The 24,179-nt window shown below is 46.4% G+C and overlaps 1 protein-coding gene across 2 annotated transcripts in view; it reads left to right on the top strand.

Annotated features, from left to right (window-relative positions):
- The window catches only part of EXTL1 (exostosin like glycosyltransferase 1), a 63,767-nt gene extending 40,714 nt beyond the window's left edge, over window positions 1-23,053 (top strand). For both annotated transcript variants that reach the window (XM_072980292.2, XM_078379947.1), the window contains 10 exons: window positions 958-1,051; window positions 2,147-2,254; window positions 3,507-3,626; window positions 7,674-7,806; window positions 9,792-9,910; window positions 14,689-14,784; window positions 15,402-15,488; window positions 18,233-18,393; window positions 19,765-19,936; window positions 22,581-23,053. In XM_072980292.2, coding sequence (XP_072836393.2) covers window positions 958-1,051; window positions 2,147-2,254; window positions 3,507-3,626; window positions 7,674-7,806; window positions 9,792-9,910; window positions 14,689-14,784; window positions 15,402-15,488; window positions 18,233-18,393; window positions 19,765-19,936; window positions 22,581-22,769 — 1,279 coding nt within the window. In that variant the 3' untranslated portion in view covers window positions 22,770-23,053. The remainder of the gene's footprint in view (window positions 1-957; window positions 1,052-2,146; window positions 2,255-3,506; window positions 3,627-7,673; window positions 7,807-9,791; window positions 9,911-14,688; window positions 14,785-15,401; window positions 15,489-18,232; window positions 18,394-19,764; window positions 19,937-22,580) is intronic.
- Window positions 23,054-24,179: the final 1,126 nt, after the last annotated feature.

Genomic DNA, 24,179 nt, shown 5'->3' with positions numbered 1-24,179 from the left:
CGCCACCCAGCTGATAGCCCAGTGCCTGGGCAGAGGCGTGGGAGGGGGACTCTGGGGGGAAGGAAGCTGGCCTTTTGCCCCATGGCGTCTGCCAGTCTCTGCTGAGCAGGGCATGCACAGTCTGAGTCCTGAATCCCAAGCCTTTGGGAGAACCGGGGCAAAAGGACTCGAGGCTTGCTTCCGAAGACTTGCCCACATCCCTCCCAGATCGTGCTTTCCCCGTGAACAAAAGGGGACCAGACTGGCAGCTGAATCTTATTTCTAGGCAGGTGGCAAGACACAGGTGCCTCCCACGGAATCTCATGAGGGAACCAACCCAGATTCAGACGGACAGCCCGTTATACCCAATCATTCCAAACCGAGGTTGGATCAAGGCTGTTTGGAATCCAAAGCATGGGAGCCTTGTCCCCAGATTCATGCACACAATATACAGAGACTAACAGCCAAGCAGTAGAGAAGAGGCAGACGTGGGAAAACATTGCTTTTTTATAAACTGCACCTCCAAGAATCCCCCAGCCAGCATAGCTAGATTATGTTCAGTTTTGAAAAATGGTTGATTTTTGTGTGTGTTAAACAGTGCTGTGACCCGTTATAAAGGTGCGTTGGTACTGATGCAATTCAACTCTCTTTTTGCTGGAGGAATAGGCTTTTTCATATGGGAGGCTTTGTCTTTCTAGGTGGTAGAGGGCTCTTTGAAAGAGCCATAGGGGCTGTGTGGTGCTCCCCAGGCTGCCTTTTGCACACACACACACACCCGCCCTGGAGCTCACAATCACAACATGTTGTCCCCAAAATCTTTGCTTTGTTTCATCCTATTCTTAATGGATCCGTGTGGACCCATTTACTCCAGAATGGTCTGTGCAAATAAATAATAATAATTTCTGCTCTGGGAGAGAAGGGCGAGAGCGTGAAGTGGCTTAACTGTATTCTAAAATTAAATATCTTTTTTCTTCCCAGGTTTGATTACCAAGAACTTTTGCACAACTCCACCTTTTGTATTATTCCCCGAGGCAGGCGTTTGGGGTCCTTCAGGTTCCTAGAAGCCTTACAGGTACAGCAGGAAGTGTCTTTGGTTACATCAAAGACAAGAACCAGCATGCCGTAAAAGTTAGGTTGAAGATCTTTGTGTATTGGGGAGGGGAGGTGTGCTTCATCCCCAGAAACCTATATTTTCATATAGGCATGTATGTTGTATGATATCTGTGGCCAACCTGCTTTCCAGTTGTGCTGACAGACTACCAACATATCCAGAAAAATTTTGGACGAGAGATGGGCAGTGGTTTGTGCCAGTTAATTTCTCAGCCGAACAAGTGTTCTCCGGTTCCCTGCCCTGCCTCCTCTGTGTGCTGCCTTTGAGTGGGCACCTGCTAGAGGAGGCGGGGCTGACAACCGCCAAATACCTGTTTAGCTGAGAAAGGAACCGCCAGATCAGTGGTTTGTCCCCATCTCTATTCTGGACCTAAATTCCATGGCACTAATACTTGCAGAAATTCTGTCTCCCATAGACCTCTTAACAAAAGCCCTGTCCTCTTTTCTATAGCTATTTTCCTGTTCAAGATTTTGCTGTGGGATAAATAAACAACAATTTCTTACCCCTGGAATATTTGCAGCAGTGTGGTGCTGGTGATGTCCACTTCATGTAAAACCAATATGTATTTTAAACAATTGCGAATGTCAAACTGTTTGAATGGTTTTATTTATTAGTTGTATTTCGATTGCACCCTACCTCCAAATATTTATGGCTCTTTTCTCTCACACACTTAAAAAAAAAATTCTTACCCTACTCCTGCGAGGTAGGAGAGGCAGCTTCAAAGCCTCAAAAGGGACTTTGAATCTGGATCTCCCTCATTCCAGTCAAATACTCTAATTTCTATATCGCATAGCATCTCTTCCTGTGACCTTCTTTGCAAAAGAAATCGAAACAAACGTCGCCTCGGCATTTCTCATGACTTTTCACCGGCCAAGCTGGTTGAGGGATTCTGGGAGTAAGCGTTGGAAAGAGTAACTTTCCTCTAGGAGGAAGCCCCACGGATCACAATGTGAAGGGGAAAGGCACGTTGGGTTCATGCTGTTGATGGCCAGGCTGTGTGCGTATGCCTTTCCGGCATCATCTCTGACCTTTGCTATTTGCCTCTCATTGATCCAGGCGGCCTGCATCCCGGTGCTGCTCAGCAACGGCTGGGAGCTGCCGTTTTCAGAAGTGATTGATTGGAGTAAATCAGCCATCGTTGGGGACGAGAGGCTCCTTCTTCAGGTAACAATGGTGGCGTTGTGTTGATGAGGGCAGGCCAGAGTCCAGCCAAAGTGGCACGGGATGGTACTTTGGTATACTAACTAGCCTTCTGTACTGGCGTGCCCTTTTCTTGCACAGAGCGTAAGAGGCATAAGCATGTTGAGATAAACAGATGCTCCGTAGCGTGTTGTGTCTGAAAGGGAGGCAAGGAATAAGAGTTAGTTGCATGTGCCATTTTTTGGTTTTTTTTGTTTACCTAAATATTTAATGTGCACACTTTATTTGCTTTTAAACTTTCTAACTCTAAACTGCCTCACCGCTGAAACTCTCTGGGCAATTCATACAGAGCATTGAAAAATTCCTTCTTTTTTTTGTACAAGGAAAAAAAGGATGAGGAGAGGAAAGGAGAGGGACAAGCTGAGGTGTTTTTTTTTTAAATTATAGTCAGTTGGGATGAAAGTAGCGGAGATAGAGAGATGCAGTCATTGTCAGCTAAATGAGAGCCGAGGGTAATATTGTTCTGCTTCTCGGCTCTGTAGCCTTGATGGCTTCCCTCAAACCTTGGGAGACTCAAAAGCAGGTCTCCTCTTCCAGCTGAGCATTGGTTTAAAAGAGGGTGCGTTCCTAAAGGTGTTGCCACAGTCCTGTCTAAAATCTTGGGACGCGAGATTCCATGCTGTCCTTCATGGTTTCCGTGAGGGAGTAACAAAAGGTAAAAGACAGTTTTACTGATTGCTATTACGGAATTGTACGGAGAACCTTGAAGGTAGGGTTTACTGTGCAGAACAGCAGTTCTTTGTTAATCGCAGCATATCAAATGTTAGAGACAGGCAAATAAATCAGCTGTGGATCAGTGTGGAACAGAGAGGCCGATACATATTTTAGGCTAAGGCACGAACGACCCCACTCCCGAGACGACACATCGCAGGAGGTGGGGAGAGAAATGACTCTGTTTGAAAAAAACAATTCTCCCTTCTCCACTTTAGAAGGCTGAACATTTCTTTCACTTCCAGATGAGGAGTGACTAGAAGGCTGTTCTTGAAAAGGGTCAGATCCATCCCAGCAGGGTGGAAATGGGGCACACGTGATCCTCTGCTCTCACCCACACCTGTTTTGGGAAATACCTCTATTACATGCTTGGCTTCCTGGCTGAAAATCATTATCTGTCATCTGAAAACGCCCCAGCCAGTTCCTGGAGAGTCCAGATGGCTTTGTGTCTCCCTGGGCTATAAATCATTCTGTTTTTCTCATCATCCTGCCCACCTCCTCGCAGATTCCATCTACCGTCCGACGTCTCCACAGTGACAAGATCCTGGCCTTCCAGCAGCAAACCCAGTTCCTTTGGGAAGCGTATTTCTCCTCGGTGGAGAAGATTGTCCAGACAACCCTCGAGGTAAGCTCAGAATGGTCTGGGCGGCAGCTCTTTTCTCTGAAAGACCCGCAGCTTCTACCAAGTTGCCAACTGGTTGAACAATAAAAAGGCTGCCCCAGTGTGTCTCTGGCGAGTTGAGCCAGCCTGGGTGACCTTGGGCAAGCTGCACAGTCCCAGGGCACCCCAGAAGAGGAAGGAACTGGGAAACCACTTCGCAGTAATCTCTACCAGAAAAGGGTCACCGTAACTCAGAATTGACTTTTTGCTGGTGCAGGATGATGATGATGATTTTCAGCAAAGCTTTTTAGGTAGGGTGGCCATAGGCAAAACTGGTCAGGGCTCCTCTGCCTTCAGTACTTCTATACAGTGGTGCCTCGCTTAACGAGCACACCGTTTAAGGGACGAATCCACATAGCGATCTCTTTTTTGAGATCGCTAATGCGATCGCATTGCGATGTTTTCAATGGCAAAACATCGCATTGCGATGATGGGTAAGCATTTTGCTTACCCATCTTCGCATTGCAATGTTTTTTTAAACAGCTGATCGGCGGTTCAAAAATGGCCACCGGATGCCCAAAATGACAGCCGCAACCATTTTCGCGCCCTGCCCTCGCTTACCGAGGGCGCGAAAATGGCGGCACTATGGAGGAACTTCGCTGAACAGTGAGTTTGGGCCCCATAGGAACGCATTAAATGAAGTTTAATGCGTTCCTATGGGGTTTTTTGATCCATTTAGCGATATTTTTGCATAGCAACGATTAATCCGGAACGGATTAACGTCGCTATGCGGTGCTCCACTGTATCTGGATACAGCTGTCCTAAAGCAGAGGAGCCCCGCCCTCTTTTTTTGCGTCTGGCTACCCTGTTTTCAAGGTATAGGCTTTGGATGCTCCCACATCCACCCCACCCTCAGAGCCAGATCTCGCAGGGTTGTAGTGAGGGTAGAACGAGGGGTTGGCCGAGAACCTTGTGAGGCACCTTAAGCATTTTGGAAGAAGGGCAGGATGTTTTTTTAAAAAAAAGCAATTGGTGAGTCCGTCTTATTGTGACTAATTCCTAGTGTTTTCCAGTGGGATTATTGTTGTAAGGGGAGGCCCGAGAGATGGAGGCAAAGATACTAGGTGTCCCTCAGGGAGGAATTACAAACACTTCTGTTTTTGTGAACTGTGGAATCAGGAGGGAAAAGGAAAAAAAAGATGTTCTCTGTTAACACGAACAGTTGAACGAACCACATTAAATCAGTTAGACAAATCGGATATAATGTAAATAATGCTCTAACGTAGAACACAGAGATTGTGCAGTGTGATGGCGGCGGAGGATTCGTTAGTGGGCTTTTAATGATCACATGTCTTTTTTTTAAAAACCATTAGGCAGCATCTCTGTGCTCTCTCTCTCTCTCTCTCTCTCTCTCTCTCTGTGCATGCTTTGTTTCTCAGGGGAAAAGACACCCGTTTTGTACAGAGACAATTTGCACAAATTGGGGAGATCTTGATTCAAAAAAAGGTTTCTCACCTGCAAGGGAGCTGTGTCAGAGTCTGCAGCTTGCTCGTCAAGCGTCCTCCTCCGAGAGGGCGTCGAAACAGACCATAACGAAGAATGTAGCTAGCATTCTTTACATGCCTAGTCCTGTTTGCCAGCACAGCCTCATCAAACCATAGAATCATGGAGTTGGAAGGGGCCTATAAAGCCACGGAGGTCCAGCCCCCTTGCCCAAAGCAGGAATCCCCAAATCGAAGCAGATCTGACAAATAGCGGTCCAATTCTCTTGAATGCCTCCAATGCTGAAGACCTCACCATCTCCCAAGGTTATAGGTTCCATTGTCGTACTGCTCTAACAGTTAGGAGTTTTTCCCCCTGATATTCAGCCTAATTCCTAAAGCTGAAACCCATTATTACATGTCTTGCACTTTGGGATAATCAAGAACAGATCCTGCCCCTTCTCTGTAGGACTACTTTTCAAGTACAGTGGTGCCTCGCATAGCAAGGTTAATCCATTCCGGATTAACCTTCGCTATAGCGAAACATCGCTGAACGGATCAAAAAAACACATTGGAACACATTAAACATCGTTTAATGTGTTTCAAATGGGCCGAATACTCACCGTTCAGCGATGCTTCCTATGGCCGGCAGCCATTTTCGCGCCCTCGTTAAGCGAGGGGAGGGTGCGAAAACCCTGCGCGCGGCCATTTCGGGGCTTCCGCCTAACAGCTGATCGTCGGGGCTTCGTTTTGCGAAGATCGGTAAGCGAAACGCTTGCCGATCTTCGCAAAGCGAGTTTCGCCCTATCTAAACAACGTTGAGTGATCGCATTAGCGATCCCAAAAAAGGGATCGCTATGCGATTTTGTCATTGTACGGTGCGCTCGTTAAGCGAGGCACCACTGTATTTGAAAAGTCCACCTTCTTTTCTCAAAGCTAAACATGCCCAGTTTTTTCAGTCTTTGCTCATCGGGCTTGGTTCCCACCCCCTTGTTGCCCTCCTCTAAACATATTCCAGTTCATTTTTTTAAAATAATAAATTGTCTTTGATAGGCTTCTCTATACATGTCCATCCCTAGTGACTGTTGCCGTTCCTGTTTTTATGCCATCTGTATAAATGCCAATATGCATCGGCCTTCAGTTAAGCTGAGAGAAATATTGAAGTGATGTCTCTAAAGGCCATGGTTATTGCTAAGCCCAGAAGGGTCACGCAGCCTTTGATTGTTTCATGGCTGAAGCCGTACTGGAAACGACGAGAACCCCAAGAACACCTCTTTTGTGGCTTGTTTTTCCCACCATTAAGAGAACGGTGGAGCCCCCATGCAGGAGGCATGCAAATATTCAGCATCAGCTGACGATTATATGCTTAAAGAAAACAACCGGTCATTTTCTCAGCTAGCCCCCAAGGAGGCGGAGGACGACAACGTCAACGTTGCAATGAAAATGTTAAAAATGCATCAGAGGAGGGAGCTGCATCAAAACGGAATTTTTTAAAAAATCACTAAAAACAAGCAGAGATGAAAGGCAGGAGCAGATTAAAATCAGCCGCCGGTTGAAAAACATCAGATGGCAGAAACAAAGCAAGAGTGAGCAGGCCTCCAAATGAGGGACGGGATAAACGATCAGTCTTGCTTTCTTGTGCCTTCGAATTTTGCAAGTTCTCACAAATAGGATTAAAAAAAAGAAAATGTGTGTATTCTGTGGATTGTAGTCCGGAAATGTGAGTGATTGAAGTTACCCAAAGGACAGCGTTTCTGCCTTCTGATGATGCCCGCCCTGCGTTTGGTCAAGGCCTGTTCTTACTGCCTGACCAGCATCTTAGTCATCTTTACAATACTTACAGAACGATCTAAAGTTTTCACCCTCGGCAGTCCTCCCAGCATCCGTTGTGAACCTCTTGGAAATGCAGATTGATGTTGGGATGTGGTGTTGGTGGGGAGGAATGAGGCTGAGAGAATAACAACGGGACACATGTAACCCAAATCGTTCCTGGCAGGTTTAACGAAATTCGTAATCGCAACTCTGTTAGAGGCCAGCCATGCTCCTGAGCAGTCTTCCCGCCCCTAGTCAAAAATAAATTCTTTGAGTTTTAAAAAGACAGAAAAAAAAGAGGGATGGGGTCAGATGGCCCAACTATTCTCTATTTTAGGAGATAGGTCATAAATTCAAAAATGCTAGCTGAGGAAGAGCTTGAAACCAACTTGCAATACTGTATTTATTTATCTCCATCTAAGAAGCGAACCTGGCCTTCAACATCATCAGCCATATGAGTCAATAATGGGACCTTAATAACAGCATGATTTATCATTGAAAGCTCGTTGTTTTTGTTTCTTGGTTGGTTTTATATTCTTAATGGTTGATGAAAAGGACTGACGCATGTTCCTGTCAAGGAGTACATGTCAGAGGTGGAATTTCCCGGCTTCCCCCCCCTTCTTCTGTACAATACAGCAGGCTCAGAGTGAGACCGAGGGTGTGTATGTGTGTGTGATGTTGATCTCAGAGCTCAGGTGGTGCCTCCTCCTTCCTCAGGTGTTGACGGCTTCAGAGGTGTTAACGCTTTCGTGATGACAACTTCCTTTCTCTTCACTAGATAATAAAGGATCGGATATTTCATCGAGAGTCCCGCCCAAGGTTCTTCTGGAACACCTTTCCAGGAGGGTTGCTGACGCTTCCGGAGTTTTCCACTCACCTCAGTGATTTCCCATTCTACTATCTCCAGCATGGTAAGGGAGTATTTTCCTTGTCTCCTCCTCAGCGTTGGGGTTTCTCCCCAGAAGTCGGTTTTTGAGGTACAGTCTGTCTGCAGAATCCCCGACCAACATGTTGGTTTGGGGGATACTGGACGTTGTGCTTCCCCAAAGTAACTTTTCCCAAACGTTCTGCATCCCTTACCTCCATGCTCTCAAGATGGCAATGAAGCGGATCTGGGAACTGCAACAGAATGTTGCAGTGGGGCGTACTCCTGCTTCGGCGCTTTCTATGCCGTTGTCCAGGGTACCACGTCATATTCCACCACCTATAATTGGGCTTTCAGCATTCCCTGGCCACTGGGCACCCTCAGTCCCAAATGATCTATATTTTCAAGGTGTGGGCTTGTTCTAAGGCAGACATGCTCAACTGGGGCTTTATGACCCCCTGAGGGTCCCTAGTCACATTTGAAGGGGGCCACAGACTGGAAACAATTCTTCACACCCCATCTTATAAGGTTTGTTATGCAACATATAATCCCGATTCAACCTAAACTTATTTTGTTTTGTGCGTCTTTTTGGCTGTGGCAAAAAAAAAAAAAGGTTCAAAATGGCTGCTCTTAGGTAATTCTCAAATGTTTTTGAGGGGTTGTCTTAGAAAAAAAACTGCTTTTCTTTTGTAAATGGCAGGATTTATCCACACAAGCCGATAATTCATTTTCGGCTCTGTTCCTGCTGTAGCCCTCTTGGCTCTCACCTGAGGGGTTTTGCTGTTGGGATGATTATTATCATCACACCATGAGTATGCAGCCTGAAGGAGGAGTATTATATAGGCAATCCAGAAAGGCCTCTGTTCTCAAGGAGCTTAGAAATCTGAGAGTAAGAAAGAGCAGGGATTACCACAGGCCATCTTGAACACACCAGACTCAGTGAGTTCAGAAGCTGAGCAAGGTCGGGTCTGGTTGGATGAAAAGTCCCCACAATATAGCAGGGATTTCGAGGTAAGGCTAGCAAAGAAGCTTGCCTGAGGTTCCGGAGAGCCGCTGCTAATTGGAGTTGACGACAACAGAATTATGCAGAAAAGAAAGAAAGAAAACAGACAGACAAAGATAGAAAGGATAGAAGATGGGTAAATAGATGCCTTTATAGGGACATGGTGGCGCTGCGGGCTAAACCACAGAAGCCTGTGCTGCAGGGTCAGAAGACCAGCAGTCGTAAGATCGAATCCACGCGGCGGAGTGAGCGCCCGTCGCTTGTCCCAGCTCCCGCCAACCTAGCGGTTCGAAAGCATGCAAATGCGAGTAGATAAATAGGGACCACCTCGGTGGGAAGGTAACAGTGTTCTGTCTCTAAGTCGCACTGGCCATGTGACCACAGAAGATTGTCTTCGGACAAAACGCTGGTTCTATGGCTTGGAAACGGGGATGAGCATCGCCCCCTAGAGTCAAACACAACTGGACAAAAATTGTCAAGGGGAACCTTTACCTTTACCTATAAATAGATGCCTTTGCATGTATTTAACTCCCAGTCCCTAGTTAAGCATTTTTTTTCCCTCCTACATAAAGTACTGTAGCAGTTAGAATGCTGGACAGAGACTTAAGGGACCTGGGTTCAGATTCTGACTTGGTCGTTGGAACTCGCTGAGTGACCTCGGTCTGACCTACCTCACAGGGTTGTTGTGAGATAAAAGGAGAATCATGTCCGCTGCCTCGACTATTTCTAGTAATTTTTTTTTAAAAAGTAAAATACACTGTATTAACAAGAAGTCAGAATTCAACCTTGGTTAGCTGGGATTGTGGATTTAGAAAACAAGAGCTGGGCGGTCTATTTTTAGAAGAGGTTAGGGAAATTTTCCTTTTTGGACTACAACTCCCAGAATCCTCTTCACTAGCGTCAGCTCACTGGCAAAATCTAGACGTTATTATCTTCCCAAAGTAACTTTTTTCCAGGTTTTTTTTTTTTTTTTTTTTGGAGGAAGATCTTTGGCATCCTGGGCTTAATCACATCTTTCCCTGTAACAGGTTCCAGTCCTTCTGGCAAGTTTACGGCGCTCATCCGGGCGGTGTCACCCATCATCTCCCTCTCCCAGCCCATCCTCAAGCTCATCCAAGCAGTCTCCAAGTCCCAGTACTGTGCCCAGGTAAATGGGGATGTGTAGTCCATCTCGTTGTAGTGGAGAAGGACGTGAGAAAAGTCTGCACCTGAAAAACTGGGGGGAAAATTCTTCTTTGGAACTATAGCTCCCAGAATCTGAAACTGGACAATGACTGAAGGGGGTCTGAGAGTTGATTTTGAGCTCTGAATAAAATAAGCTGGAGCCGTGTTAGGGCTGATCTTCCTGGTTCTAAAGGTAGGAAGATGGAGGAAGCTCAGCTCCTCTAAATGTTGGCGGTCCTCCACTAAGGAAATACTGTATACAGTGGTGCCTCACTTGACGAGGATAATCTGTTCCAGTAAAATCGCTGAAGAGCGAAATCCTCGTCAAGCGAAATAAAAAAGCCCATTGAAATGCATTGAAAACTGGTTCAATGCGTTCCAATGGGCTAAATACCTCAGTGTCCAGCGAAGATCCTCCATAGGGTGGCCATTTTCTGTGCCTGTAAAGCGAGGAATCCATCCTAAAACACAGGAGGGAGCCATTTTACATCAGCTGTTTTGATTGTCATTAAGCTAAGAATCGTTTCCTGAAGCAGGGAGGTGATCATCGTGAAGCGATTTTTCCCTATTAAAATATTGTTTTGCGATCGCTTTTGCGATCGCAAAAACTTCATCGTTAAGCGATTTCCTTGTCTAATGAGGTAATTGTCAAGCGGGGCACCACTGTACCTTGAAACAGAACATATGCCTTTGCAGTTTCCGGAGGATGCCGTTTCACATCCATATCTGGAAACCATCTACAGAAGCATCTGGAACTGGCTTCTATGTATGCTGGACTGCCTAGGAGCTATTCAAGGGAGCCCCAATGCTGCTACCTCTCTCTAGCAAGAAGAAAATCCAATCAGAACTGACCTCAGAGAAAGAAGGGTGAAGGAAGTGAGCCTAAGAGTACCAATCTACACGCTAGATCATTGGTTCCCAATCTTTGGTAACCCAGGTGGTTTTGGGCTGCCAATTCCCAGAAGCCTTTGCCATCACCAGCGGCTGAGCTGGCCAGGATTTTTGGGAGGTGCACTCCAAGAACCATCTGGGTTTATCCAAGGTGAGCTGAATGGGGTAGGTAGATGTCACGTCATTGAATCCTCCTCATTAAAAAGTTCTCCCATTCTGCAAGTCAAAACTAACATCATAAGGCGGAAAGTCCCAACTCAGCCTTTCTTCTGTAGTACTAGTTTTGCCCAACCAGAGCGACTGTTTATTTTTGCAAGAGGAGCATTTTAAACGAGCAGTTGTCTCATTTAAATGTTTTAACCCTTTAAAAAATGTTGCCGGGGGGGGGAAAGGGGTATTTCAAGCAGCTCATGATACAAGTAAAATAAAAACAGACATGTAAACACAAAGAGCAACTCCCACGTTGTAGCTGCTCTCACTCCAGTCCTCCCCGAATGGCACTCTCCCCAGGTGTTCCGGGCAACAGGTTCCATCATCCCCAGCCACTGCTGCCTAGCAGACTCCCAGCTGTTGGCCTTTTCACATCTCACTTGGGAGGGCGTCCTCCGAAGCCCCTTATGATGAAAACCGAGCCATTTTCAGCTCCTCTGTAAATACACGCCCGGGTGTGCCCTGAAGTGAAGGGTAGAGATGGCAGACGACTTTGCGGCCTCAGGAGGCGTCTGGGTGGGCCGGGAATCTTTGCCTCCGTGCCAGCAGGTGCTCCCTTCTGCCTCGGAATGACGACAGGGCAAGTCCTGTCAGCTGCAAAGCCGCTCCGCCGGCCGGCCTCGCCCCTCTCGGGCCTCCCCGCGTGCTTCGAGGTGCAAAACCGCCTGGGCATGCCGGCTCAGGAGCTTCGAGCCAACTGTCCCTTCAGGCTCATACCTGAGCAGGTAATTCCTTAAATGTCAGGCCAAGGTTACCTCAGCAGAGCACAGTCAGAGATAAGTGCAGAGGCAGAGTTTGGAAAAGTGGTCATGGGGGCTGGGTTTTTTTTGGGGGGGGGGCTTGTCATCTTGGCCAGCCTGTAGCCCAGTACGTGAACAGAGTGAGGCAGATTCAGCGGCCACGAAGCAGGCCTTCGTAGCTTTCCAGATGTCTTGGTGCACAAACCTCCCAATCTTTCATCTAGGGCTCAATGGAGTATTGGGCCAACAACATCTGGAAGATTTTCCCATTTCTGTGTATAAATGCATATAATGCAAACATACCATGTGGTGACCTCGTGCTGGGTTTTGAAGGGAAGGTGTTCACTAGGAGAGCCACGGTCCCAAAAAGCGATAGAATATGTGAGTCGCTGTGCTGATCAATAACAAGCTACGCCTAGCCGTCTTGATTTCTACTGGGAACAGGTGTTGTGTAAAGCTAATGGATCTTAATTACTTTTTCATTACCATGCCGACATTATAACAGGGGTTGCTTAGAACAGGTTTGTTTTGTTTGGGGAATCTTTCTTTGTTTTGCTAGGAAAAAGTTCCATCTTAAGCTACGGTTAGATTTACAAATAAGCTCAGAGGTAAGAGAAGAGCATGAGGAGGATGGCTCATGAAGTCATCAATCATCATCTTTGCAAAGTACAAAGTCCCAGTGTTCTCACCTAGTGCATCCTGGCTCAGCATCATAAACCCCCAAGCACCAGTTTGTCATTAACATATAGTTAGTGCCGCCAGAGCGATTTTGTGTGATATGTATACTGTACATATATTCCGTGTTTCCCCGAAAATAAGACAGGGTCTTATTTCAATTTCTGCTCCAAAAAAATACATTAGGGCTTATTTTCAGGGGATGCTTTATTTTTTTTTTATGTACAGCAATCTACATTTATTCAAAGACAGTCATGTCATCATTTTCTGGTTGCTGCACAAGGGTGGAGGGCAGGGTTTCACTTAAAGAGGGCTTATTTTTGGGGTAGGGCTTCTATGACGAGCATCCAGAAAAATCATACTAGGGCTTATTTTCAGGTTAGGTCTTAAAGTAGGCTTTTTAAAAAAATAGTTACTATATTTCATTCATTGGAGTCGTTTGTCACTGTGCAACAAAGTATTCTCAGAATATGAAACATAGTAGCCAAGATAAAATTTAAAACAAAGATACATTTGTAAGATCAGAAGTGATAAAAATAACCAGTCTAGAAACAAAGCAGAGCCTAAAAATCCCAATATGTATCCAGGAGAGCAAAGAATTAAAAACAACAACAATTTGGAATTAGTACTATCTAAATGTAACATGGCAACTCAAATACAAAAAAATGTTACCTCCATGTAGAGCCACATTTTGTGTATTTGTCCTGCCATGTTGCATTTAGATAGTTCTAACTCCAAATTGGTTTTTTTAAACAAAAACCTTGCACGCATCCTTTAGCTTTGAGAAAAGAAGACAGAGAGGTGATAGGATAGCCCTTTTCAAATATTTGAAAAGGGGATCATTCAGAGCAGAAGCGGGATCCGTTCTTGATCATCCCAGAGTGTGCAGGACACACAACATTATGGGCTCAAGTGACAGGAAGCCAGATTTTGGTTGAATCTCAAGAAAAACTTCCTGACTGTTAGAGCAGTACGACAGTGGAACCCATGATTTCGGGAGGTGGTGAGTATTTTTATTCATTTATTTATTAGATTTATATACTGCCCATCTAGAATGGGTCTGCTCTGGGCGGTTTACATGTAATAAACTGAGATAAAATCCAGATGAATCTGAGATGGGAAAGGAAAAAGAATAAGGGGAAAAAAGAAGAGGAAGAAGAAAAAGGAGAGAAAAGAAAAAAATTAAGAAAAGGAGAGATAGGCTAGATAATGGCTGTAGGGAAGGCCTGCCTGTATAGCCATGTCTTCAAGTTCGTCTTGAAGGCCTCCAACACTGGAGGCATTCAAGAGAAATTTAGACAACCGTCTTGTCAGATCTGCTTTGGATTCCTGCATCGAGCAGGGGGTTGGTCTTGATGGCCTTACTGGGCCCCTTCCAACTTCCCGAATCCGTGAGTCTATTCCGGCAGGTTCCCCATTGCATAACCAGTTGTCCAACTGGTCTTGCAACCAGCGTGAGAACAGACACACGACACAAGGCCGGCTGGAGCAAGGATTCGGAGGAGGACTTTGTGATGGTGGAGAAAGCATTTTGCACAATACACTTGCCTCCTATCTCCGGGGTGCAATCAGACCGCTGCAAACTCCGGTGCCTGGCTTTAATGGGAGCCACATGTAAAAAGAGACAGGACTCTGGCCTTTTGCTAGCACTTGGCATGTATGACTGGGGAGGAAAAAAAAGGGGCTCCCTGTTAGGAGGCTTCCAGATTGGGGTAGGCAGACACTGGGGAGATCCAGTAGCTAATTTCCACCCCCTTGGACCCGTTCCTATCTCTGACACTCCCCAAGGGGACACTGGAAACAATCGGAAGGTCTGCTTCTGACTTTGTTAAAAACCCTTCTTGGGGAGCAGAGAGGCAGAACAAGACATGTGAAAGGAGAACACCTGCCATTTCATCAGATGTATAAATTGAAGGATGTACAGGTGGGGACCACTATGCTAGATGGTTGCTTGGTTTGTAGACTTCACATGGCTCATGAAAGATTCCCTTCTCTCTCTCTCTCTCTCTCTCTCTCCCTCCCTCCCTCCCTCCCTTCTCCTCATTCCTCCCTCCCTTCCTCTCTTCCTCCCTTCCTTCCCCTCATCCCTCCTTCCTTTCCTCTCTCCCTCCCTCCCTTCTCCTCATTCCTCCCTCCCTTCCTCTCTTCCTCCCTTCCTTCCCCTCATCCCTCCTTCCTTTCCTCTCTCCCTCACTTCCTTCCCCTCATCCCTCCCTCCCTTCCTTCCGTGTCTTCTTTAATACAGATTTTAATTTTATGGAGCTGTGAGAAGCCACCGCCGCAGAGCAGCAAATGGCCCCAGACCACCGTTCCAGTGAAGGTCCTCCAGGGCAGCAGCAAGGTGAGCAGAAGCCCCATGACCCCCATGGATTGTGATGGACGAAGGACGCAGAGGCCCATCCCTCGAGGGCAGGGCCAGCCCCTATTCTGTCCAGAATGCCATCTCTTCCGAAGCCCCAGTGGGTAGCTTCTCTGGCTTCTGATGTTTCACAGGCATCAACCACCTATTTGGGTCTGCGCCAATGGGGCTTGAAAACCTGTTAGAAATGAAGAAATGAAGCCAAGACTCGTGGATGGTTGCGCCATGTCATTCGTACGTGGGCTGCAGCTGTTTCGTGGAACGGCCACCTACGCACAGCCGTATTGTGTGTAGTTTGAGCTGCAGTTGGGAAAGATACTGGAGGTGCTCTATTAACACAACAGGTGGAGGAAACTTACTTCTGCCGAAGGGCCGTGTTCAGCTTCAGAGACAATCTTCTGGGCCTAGATAAAGGCAAAGGGATGGGACCGAAAACATTTAAAACATTTAAGATGGTGGACATTAGACAGATAGGCTAATTAGATTCATCTGAGCTTGCCGGTTGGATGTTTCTGAATACTCTGTGATGGAGGGGGTCTCTCCGGCTTTCCTCTTCACTTTGCTCTCTCCTCTCCTTTTTTCCCCCCTCCCCGATTAAGGTCAGTGATCGTTTTTTGCCTTACTCAGCCATCGAGACCGACGCGGTGCTGAGCCTGGATGAACACACCAGCCTCTCAACCAGTGAGGTGAGGAAACTCTCTTTAAGCTCCTGCGTATAGATCCAGAGACTGCAGAAGGTGTGAACATGACAGAGCAGCTAACTCTGGGGGGGCGAATCTTGAGGTTATTAATAGGCCCTAACATGTCCGTTTTGACTTTGCCATACTCATGGCGGCCGAAGTTATATCAGAGATATTTGAGAACGGTGGTCATGCATGTATTTTTTTTTAAAGCTTCAGATAAATGTGGATGCCGAAAAAGATGATTAGTGATTTTATCAATGTTGGTGGTAGTATTTCAATTTATATCTCTCCCCCCCCCCTTTCTTGGGAGGCTGCAGGGCAACTAACACTTTATAAAATAAACCTGCAGCTGAATCGAGAAGTTATAAATGTCTGAAATCACAACTTACAAATACATGAAATCACAAATGAAACACATCTCGGTTGCCAATACTGTAGGACAGAGATCGGTTGAAAGCTGTCTCCCGTGGATGCTGAAAAACGTGGATGTATCAAACACTATGGATTGCATAGCCTCTGGCTTCTTCTAGTGGCCAGTTCTGGTAAATGTAACCTGGAAATACATGTAAATACGTATTTCCAGGATTTTTTTTTATTTAGTATTTTCAGCCAGTGGATGAATGGGTGGATACTGATCCTGCGGATAGGGGAGTCCTCCTCTATCTCAAACCACAGATTGAAATGTCTCGTAGTAGAAAGCAGTGCAAGACAAGCAGCAGCTCAGATGTGGTTCAAATAGTTGCTTGTGCCCCCGAAGTTTCTACAAATAGATAAATTTTAAATTGAGGTTCGAAAAAACTGAACATGCAGAAGAGAGCTGGGCCTCTAATGGATGGGTGCCAACAATGGGGGAAATCATGCCACTTGCGATAGATAGGCCTGTGGACCACAGCACTCCACTCAGACCAGCCTGGCTGATTTTAAATCTCAAATGGCTCAGTATTAGATCCAACATTTTTTCAGGGCTCTGCTCCCAGAGCCAGTTAGAGAATGGCGTGCTAATAACATCTGTCACCTTCATTTGGAATGGGTGCTTCGCTGGCACCATAAAGAAAAGATTTCAGAATATGTAACTGCATACTTGCTGGGTGATTCCCCGATTCCCCGGGTGTAATTTGCTCAAGTCTTTGCTCCCCTGCCTCTGTGCTGTTACCAAGGGGAGCTCCACGTGAAGTGCATCACAGTAGTCTAGTCGGGTGGATATTACAGCATGGACGATTATCACCAGATTATCCCAGTCTAGAAATAGCTGTAAACGGATGACTGGAAGCACTTGTGGGGTTTACAGAGGTAGAGATGAGCTCATGAGAAAATGACGTGGAGTGGAAAGGTGTTTGGAGAGGGGGAGAGCCCCCGTCTAGGGAAGGGCTGGGGTCCCAGTACCTGCTTCTTAGGTCCGAGATTTCATTCCCAGCATCTCCAGGTACGATTGGGAGAGATCCCTTCTCTGAAACTCTGTTGCCTGTCGTTGTAGGACGTCCTGAGCTATTGACTCAAGATACTTATCATTGCTACTCTTTCTACGATACAGGATTAGAAATAGGTCCTGGGGCGAATTGTTTCTCCAGAGCTGTGAGTCAGGCTGTACCTTGCCATCCGGGCACGAGATCTGACACAGGAGTGATTAGGGTAGACGAGGGCGTGGGAATAGAGAGGCTGAGGTGGCACGGTGCTGCCTTCTCATTGATGGTCTCCGTTCTTGTTGCCTCACCTGGGTTTTTCCTTGCAGGCTTCTTCTCCCCAGGATTGAGGCCACCCTGGTGTGGCTTCTCAGGTTGGCCCGTGGGCTGTTGGTTTGAGCCCTCGTGCATCTAAATGCTTGAGGGAGCGGTGAGCCAAGGAGTGGCGAACAGAGCCCAGAAAGAGGAGACCGTCTTGGGGTGAGGCAAAAGGGTGGTTTGCCCTTTCTCGCAGGTGCGCCTGCTTTTCTCAGAGGGCAGGTGAGGAAGGCAACAGTCCTGGGAGAACCGTGTGGTCATCAGGGAGTCGTCCAACAAGGATGGAGTTCCATCTTGCACGATTCTCCCTGCGTGGATGCCAGGTTAGATGGGAACGTCCTTCAGCAACTCTGCCAGTGGAGAACAGGAGGAGTGGTAGAGGATGTATTTTGTGTGTAAGAGGTGCAGGCTGGAAAAATCCTCCTCTTTAGGCTGGGAGGAGAAGAGATTGGGCTAACTGGACTCAGTATGGCTTGGACTCCGTATAAAGCAACCTTATGAGTGGCGAAATCACACATTTAAATGCTCCCCTACCTTGAAGATTCTCTGCACAGAGAAAGCTATCATTTCAAGGAGGTGGCAGGGCTACAATCTTTCTCTCTCTAATTTTCAAAGTATGCAAAGGTTTTAATAAAAATGGAGAATCTGTTCTTATTGAATCTACTATTTTATCCTGAAATGGCGTGATCCTGTACAGTCTAAATTGCATAGGCTTTCTGCATGACTGAGTGGGCTGTTTCTCTCTGTGTCTCCCCCTTTTTTAGTGTTCTGCCAAGAACCCGCAAGGTACTTAGAAAGGACCAAAGCGTGGAGGCTGCCTAGGGAGCCTTAGTCTTCTAATGAGGCTGTTCCTCTAAATGTTGTTGGTCTGCACCTCGCACTGTCATGTGCTGACGAGCATGCTGGTTGCGACTGACGGAGGTTGCACCCCGGTAACCTCTGGAGGGGCCACGCTTGCTCCCCATCCCCATGCAGTTTGGGCGGTGCTCTTACTCTTCTCTTTTTTTGCCTGCCTCCCTGACTCTCCAGGTGGACTTTGCCTTTGTGGTCTGGAAGAGCTTCCCCGACCGGATTGTCGGCTTCCCCATGCGCAGCCATTTCTGGGATGCCAGCAAAAGCCAATGGAGTTACACCTCCAAGTGGACCAATGACTTCTCCATGGTTCTCACGGCAGCTGCTTTCTACCACAGGTAGCCTTGGCCTCGTACGGTTACGAGGAGCGACTGTGGGTCTTGCAAGACAAGGTTGCAGGAGGGAGACTCCGGTGCAGAGTTCTAGTTCGCCATGCCTTCTCTCCGGATGCTCCGTTCTCTTCCCCTTCTAGAGTTCTCCATCTCCTGCCTTCTACCGTCTCTCCGACTTCCCTGGGCTGTAACTCCTGGGGGGGGGGGACGGGACAGGCGAGTCTTTTGTGCTGGAGAAGTGGAAAATTTATTTATTTATTTATTAGATTTTTTACCCCGCCCCTCTAGACTATGTCTACTGGCGAGGTGAACTTTTAAACCATCTACACAGTGGGCCCGTCCGCATGTGACAAACTCTGTTAAACAGAGATGGGCAGAAAGTTAAAGGAGCAGGTTGGATGCGGAGTCTCGGAAGATGATGGAATAAGCAGCGTGTTGAGAAATCAGCAGGTTCTCCTTGTTACGAGTTCCTAAACGAACAATATATTATAACATTGATCGTGATGTTGAAACTATACATGCTCCCCTGAAATCCTATACATGGACAGGCACACCCGGTGGTTTCAGCATTTCTGCTCTATGCAACAATTATTAGGAAACAGTCTTCATGCTTATAAAGGAGACCACCGGCTTTTTTAATAGGGCCCGATGGCACATTCGCAGAACTCAGAGAAGATAATCCTACCGGATTGAAAACGTTTTAAGAGCAAGAAATAGGGTGTTTTAAATTGTCTGTGCTACCAACATGAATTTGACTCAACTCCGGGAGGCCGTGGAAGACAAGAGGGCCTGGCGTGCTCTGGTCCATGGGGTCACAAAGAGTCGGACACGACTTAATGACTAAACAACAACAACAACACCCAGCCTCATCTCCATAGGTTAGGCTAGCAGCCATGAGCAAGAGAGCCTTTTCCGCGTTGGCCCCTTACTTTTAAGGCATAACCTAAGGAGCATCTTCTGCTTTGTTGGGCAGCTGCTTGTTATTCAAGACTGCTTCAAAAGGAGGGCTTTTGTGGAGCAGTTTTAACGCCATGAACTAAAGTCGCACTGCTAAGCAAAAGATGCCGGCATCTTTGAAAAGTGGTCCATTGCTCTCTTCTCTCTGTGTTGGAATCACTTCATATTTCCCATCCTAAAATTGATTATTGTGTCCCTGTATGGTTTTGGATTTTTAAAAAATTACATTTCTCTCAAAAATCTACACACTTATGGTGCCTTTCTCAATGTTAGTTAGCCTAATAAAGGTCTCGCTCCCACCATAGATTTCTGGATGTGTTTTCTGCCAGCATTGCTTTATAGTCTTGGCTGAGCCACGGATGACTCTGGTTTCTCATTTCTAGCTCCTTCTCCACGCCTTGCTTGTTATTCCATCCGCAGGTACTATCACAGCCTCTTCACCCATTATTTGCCTGCTAAGCTAAGGGATCTCATTGATCAGCTCTCCAACTGTGAGGACATATTGATGAACTTCCTCGTTTCAGCCGTGACCAAGCTACCTCCCATTAAAGTCACCCAGAAGAAGCAGCACAGAGATGCAGTCCCACAGCAGGTAACTGACAGGGTATTGGCAGGCAAATAAAGGAGGAAGATCAATAGAAATAAGAGATGGCCGCCACATCCTATTTTCTTAACAGCCTCTCAGATCAAGCTTGGAAAAGCTGATTTTTTTTTTAGTTTACTTCCAGAATTCCATGGTCTCTGTGGTTAGTGGGGAATTCTGGAGGTTACAGTCCCAAAAGCAACTGTTCTAAGCTTGGGTTAAGGCCCTTAAAAGAAGGGCAAGAAATAATAATTGCTAAATACAGTGGTACCTCGCTTGACGATGTTAATTCGTTCCAGCGCAATCGCTGTAGAGCCAAAACATCGTCAAACGAAACAAAAAAATCCCATTGAAACACATTGAAAACCAGTTCAGTGCGTTCCAGTGGGCTGAAAAACTCACCATCCAGTGAAGATCCCCCATACGGTGGCCATTTTTGGTGCCTGTATAGCGAGGAATCCATCCTAGAAAACAGTGGGGGGCCATTTTGAAAGCTGGTGGCTATTTTGAAACCCAATGATCAGCAGTTTGCTGATCGTCGTAAAGTGAAAAATCGGTTCCCGAAACGGAACCGATCATCGTCAAACGAAAATCGCCCATTTAGACATCGTTTTGTGATCGCAAAAGCGATCACAAAAACGTTGACGTAATGTGGATTCGTCGTACAGCGGGGTAATCGTCCAGCGGGGCACGACTGTAAACACACAGGAAGTAGTGGTTGCTAGGTAACCTGGCCGTCCGTTGATGCCATTTCCAACTTCTGAGAAACCTGAGAGAAGTGTATCCAGTGGGTGCTTAGGGCCCCAGTGAGATTATACCATTTTCTTTTTCTTGGAAATCAGCCTTTGATAGACCTGGGAAACTGTTGACGTCTTGGATGCCAGATGTCACTGGAGCCAAAACAAACTAAACATGTGCTTTTATACTATTTCATTTATTACAGCGATTTTAATAGCGTCTTATTTAATACCGCTCGTAATGATGTTAGTGCGTCCAGCACTGTTTTTAAAGGAAGCAGATTAAAAAGGCAATACATAAATAGATAAAAATATTAAGTTTGCTCACTCAAATCCTTCCTTGTGGGTTATGAGGTCACCTCTTCTCTAGTTAAGGATTCCAGTGGAACTTGTGATTACGTGGTTTGGAATACAAACGTGTGTGCTTGCAGAACGCCGAGACCACGCAAGACAAACATTTTTACCAACATTCTTTCTGTAGTTCGGAATGAAAAATGAGACTTCGTGTGGCCATTGCATCGTTTTAACCTAAATTTGTTACAGGCCAGAAGCAATGGTGTCCAGATGTTGGACTTAAGTGTATGTCATTTTAAACCAATTTAATATAGCGCAACCGAAATTATGAGTCCACTTATAATTTTCAGTGAAGAATGTGTTGTTGTTGCGATGATAGTGATGATGCCTCCTTTCTTCCCAGAGGGGATGCAAGGCAGCTCACAACAGCTAAAACCACACAACAACCAACAGGTCCAAAACACCATATAAATACCATATTAAAAGACAATTAAACGGGTATCAAGATCAAAACAAAGATTAAAAGCAATTTTTTAACTTTTAAAACACATTCTCTATCTACCTGAGCTTGCAGTTAGTGAGCCCTTCCCAAACCCATATTTATTTCCCCACAGTAGAATATAGTATTCCAGGATTTAATGTTTTGGCTTATTATGCTGGTATAGAGAGATGTCTTTCCAAAATGGGGAAGGGCCTGCAATGCCACCAGCATTTCCTTTGCTATTTAGCTGAAAGAAAAAACCCAAAACACCTCAGAATAAAAACAGTACTGGTCTAAATCATCTGATCTGGGGTAGAGCGATCTTGGAATTTCTGAAAGTTCCTTTTTTTGGACTACGGCTCCCAACCGGAATGATCAGAGGGAATCTTGGCAGTTTTAGTCCGGAAGAGGAACTTTTACAAATTGTAAGTGTGGCGTCTGATGTGAAATGTGGAAAGAGAATGTGTCCACCTCTTTTGGCCTGCTGAAAGGCATTTTTACAACCGGTTTATTGGGGAGATTATGGGCAGAAATGATTCTGAAGCTTGGCCTTGCTCCTTTGGGGCCAGCCCTACCGCTAGGCGACACGAGGCAAGTGGCTCAGGGGCCAAATGGAGGACCAAGGTGTAGCAGCTGCTCCTTACTCAATTCTTGAGTTGTTCTCCTCTGTGGGAAGACAGACTTGTGTATGTCACACAGCCTGCCCTGCCTTGTCCTCATGTCTCAGATGAATGGGAGGATGCTGTAATTCATCACCAGTACTGACATAAGATGGCTGCCTAGTTACTGCATTTTTCCGTGTATAAGACGCCCCCATGTATAAGACGCCCCCCACTTTTCTAATCCAAAATTAAGAAATCTAAGTGGGGATTAGCAAGTGTAGGGGGAAAGGGATCAAAGCGCTGCAGGATCACTTTGATCCCTGCTTTCCCCTCCACTTGTTTTTGTTCTCACCTTACGTCCGTGTATCAGACGACCCTCAATTTTTAGTCTAAAGATTTTAGACAAAAGTATAGTCTTCGACACGGAAAAATACGGTAGCTTCTCTGTATAGAGTGGGAGGGGCTGCCTTTGCCTCAGGCGGCAAAATGTCTTCAGCTACCTCGTCTCTCCTTCATCGCTGTCCTTTGTTTCCTGCCAGCTGCTGAAGAGTGCCGCCCCATCCAACGGGAATCTCCGCTTCTCTCAGCGGCAGGAGTGCGTGAGCCGCTTTGCCGCCTGGTTCGGGTACATGCCTCTGGTGTATTCCCAGTTCCGCCTGGACCCCGTGCTCTACAAGGACCAAGTGTCTGTGCTACGGAAGAAGTACCGCCATCTAGAAAGAGACTAGGGTGGGGCAATCCTCCGCCTGCTGGAGGTACTGGTTCGCAGTGGCCCGGATTGGGATCCTGATGGAAGAAGGCCCATCCATGCGACTGGTCATTGTTCTTCATGGTCGCTAGGACTCCTCGGTTGCTTCGTTAAGGGAGGCAGTGTAAAGCCGCTGCGTCAAAGGAAGCCTTGGGACTTTGGGTTCCGAAGGTGGGACCACGTCTTGCTGGTAGCCATGGAGATGCCAGAGGAATTTTCAAGCTTTATTGGGTTTTACCAGTACAAATAAAGGTTTGCAGGAAACTTCTGTTCTCTCTTTGATTGCTTTCAAGAAGCCTCTTTGCACTGGGCGACATCACAGACGGAATTGTCAGCATTTTGGGGGGCAGAGCTCGGCTTGACATTTATTGGCCGGATTTTGAATTTCGTCCCCCGCGCCCTTGAAAATGCAGAAGGAGATTAAGTAAGAAAAGATTGTGCATTCAAATTTTGGGAGGGTCATTCTCATGCCTTCTTAAAAAAAAAGAAACATATCATTTGGGAAAGGGAAAGCATTCTACTCTTGTTCAAGGTGTTTATTTATTGTATTCTCGAAGGCTTTCACGGCTGGGATCTGATGGTTGTGGTTTTTTCAGGCTCTTTGGCAGTGTTCTGAAGGTTGTTCTTCCTGACGTTTCGCCAGTCTCTGTGGCCGGCATCTTCAGAGGACTGGAGTAGGAATTCTGTCCATGCTCCGTTCCTGTTTGTTGGATAGTTAAGTATTTATAGCTGTGGGAACAGCTTTTGTCCTTTTCAGGAGATAGGGTGATCAGTGTGCTTTTATTGTGATAAGGGGGGAGAGATGATCTGTCACTAACGACACCCATCAATCACAGTGACAGATAATCTCTCCCGCCTTATCACAACAAAAACACACTGATCACCCTATCTCCTGAAAAGGACAAAAGCTGCTCCCACAGCTATAAATGCTCAACTATCCAACAAACAGCATCAGAGCATGGACAGAGTTCCTATTTATTTATTATTTCTATTTATTTGGTGTTTGAGTTAATGAGGAAGGACTGAGGGGGCAGTGATCTCCAACTCATGGCCTTAAAATCAGGGACTCAAGGTGCAACCGGACAGCGGGAAAGGCACACACGCCTGATTATACTGGGCCACTTTAATGGGAGTAATGTCCTAGAACACAACTTTTCCATCTGCCACAACTCTTCCATCTGCCAGGGAATGACTCCAACCCAATTCCCAAAAGGGAGTAGCCCTACAACTGGACCAAAAAGGTCTAGCTTGGGCCTGGAGTGGGGGGGCAGGCTTGGAGTGCTGTTCCCCCCTAAGTGGTGTGATCACTGAGAAACAGACCACACCAGACTGCCCCCCGAGCGGTCCACATTGTTATCTGTTGTCCAATGTGATCGCACCCTAAGAGCTT

This window comes from Pogona vitticeps, chromosome 9, assembly GCF_051106095.1.
Source record: "Pogona vitticeps strain Pit_001003342236 chromosome 9, PviZW2.1, whole genome shotgun sequence".
Lineage (NCBI taxonomy): Eukaryota > Metazoa > Chordata > Lepidosauria > Squamata > Agamidae > Pogona > Pogona vitticeps.
Note: the sequence above shows the minus strand (reverse complement) of the source record. Positions and strands in the feature narration are given on the sequence as shown.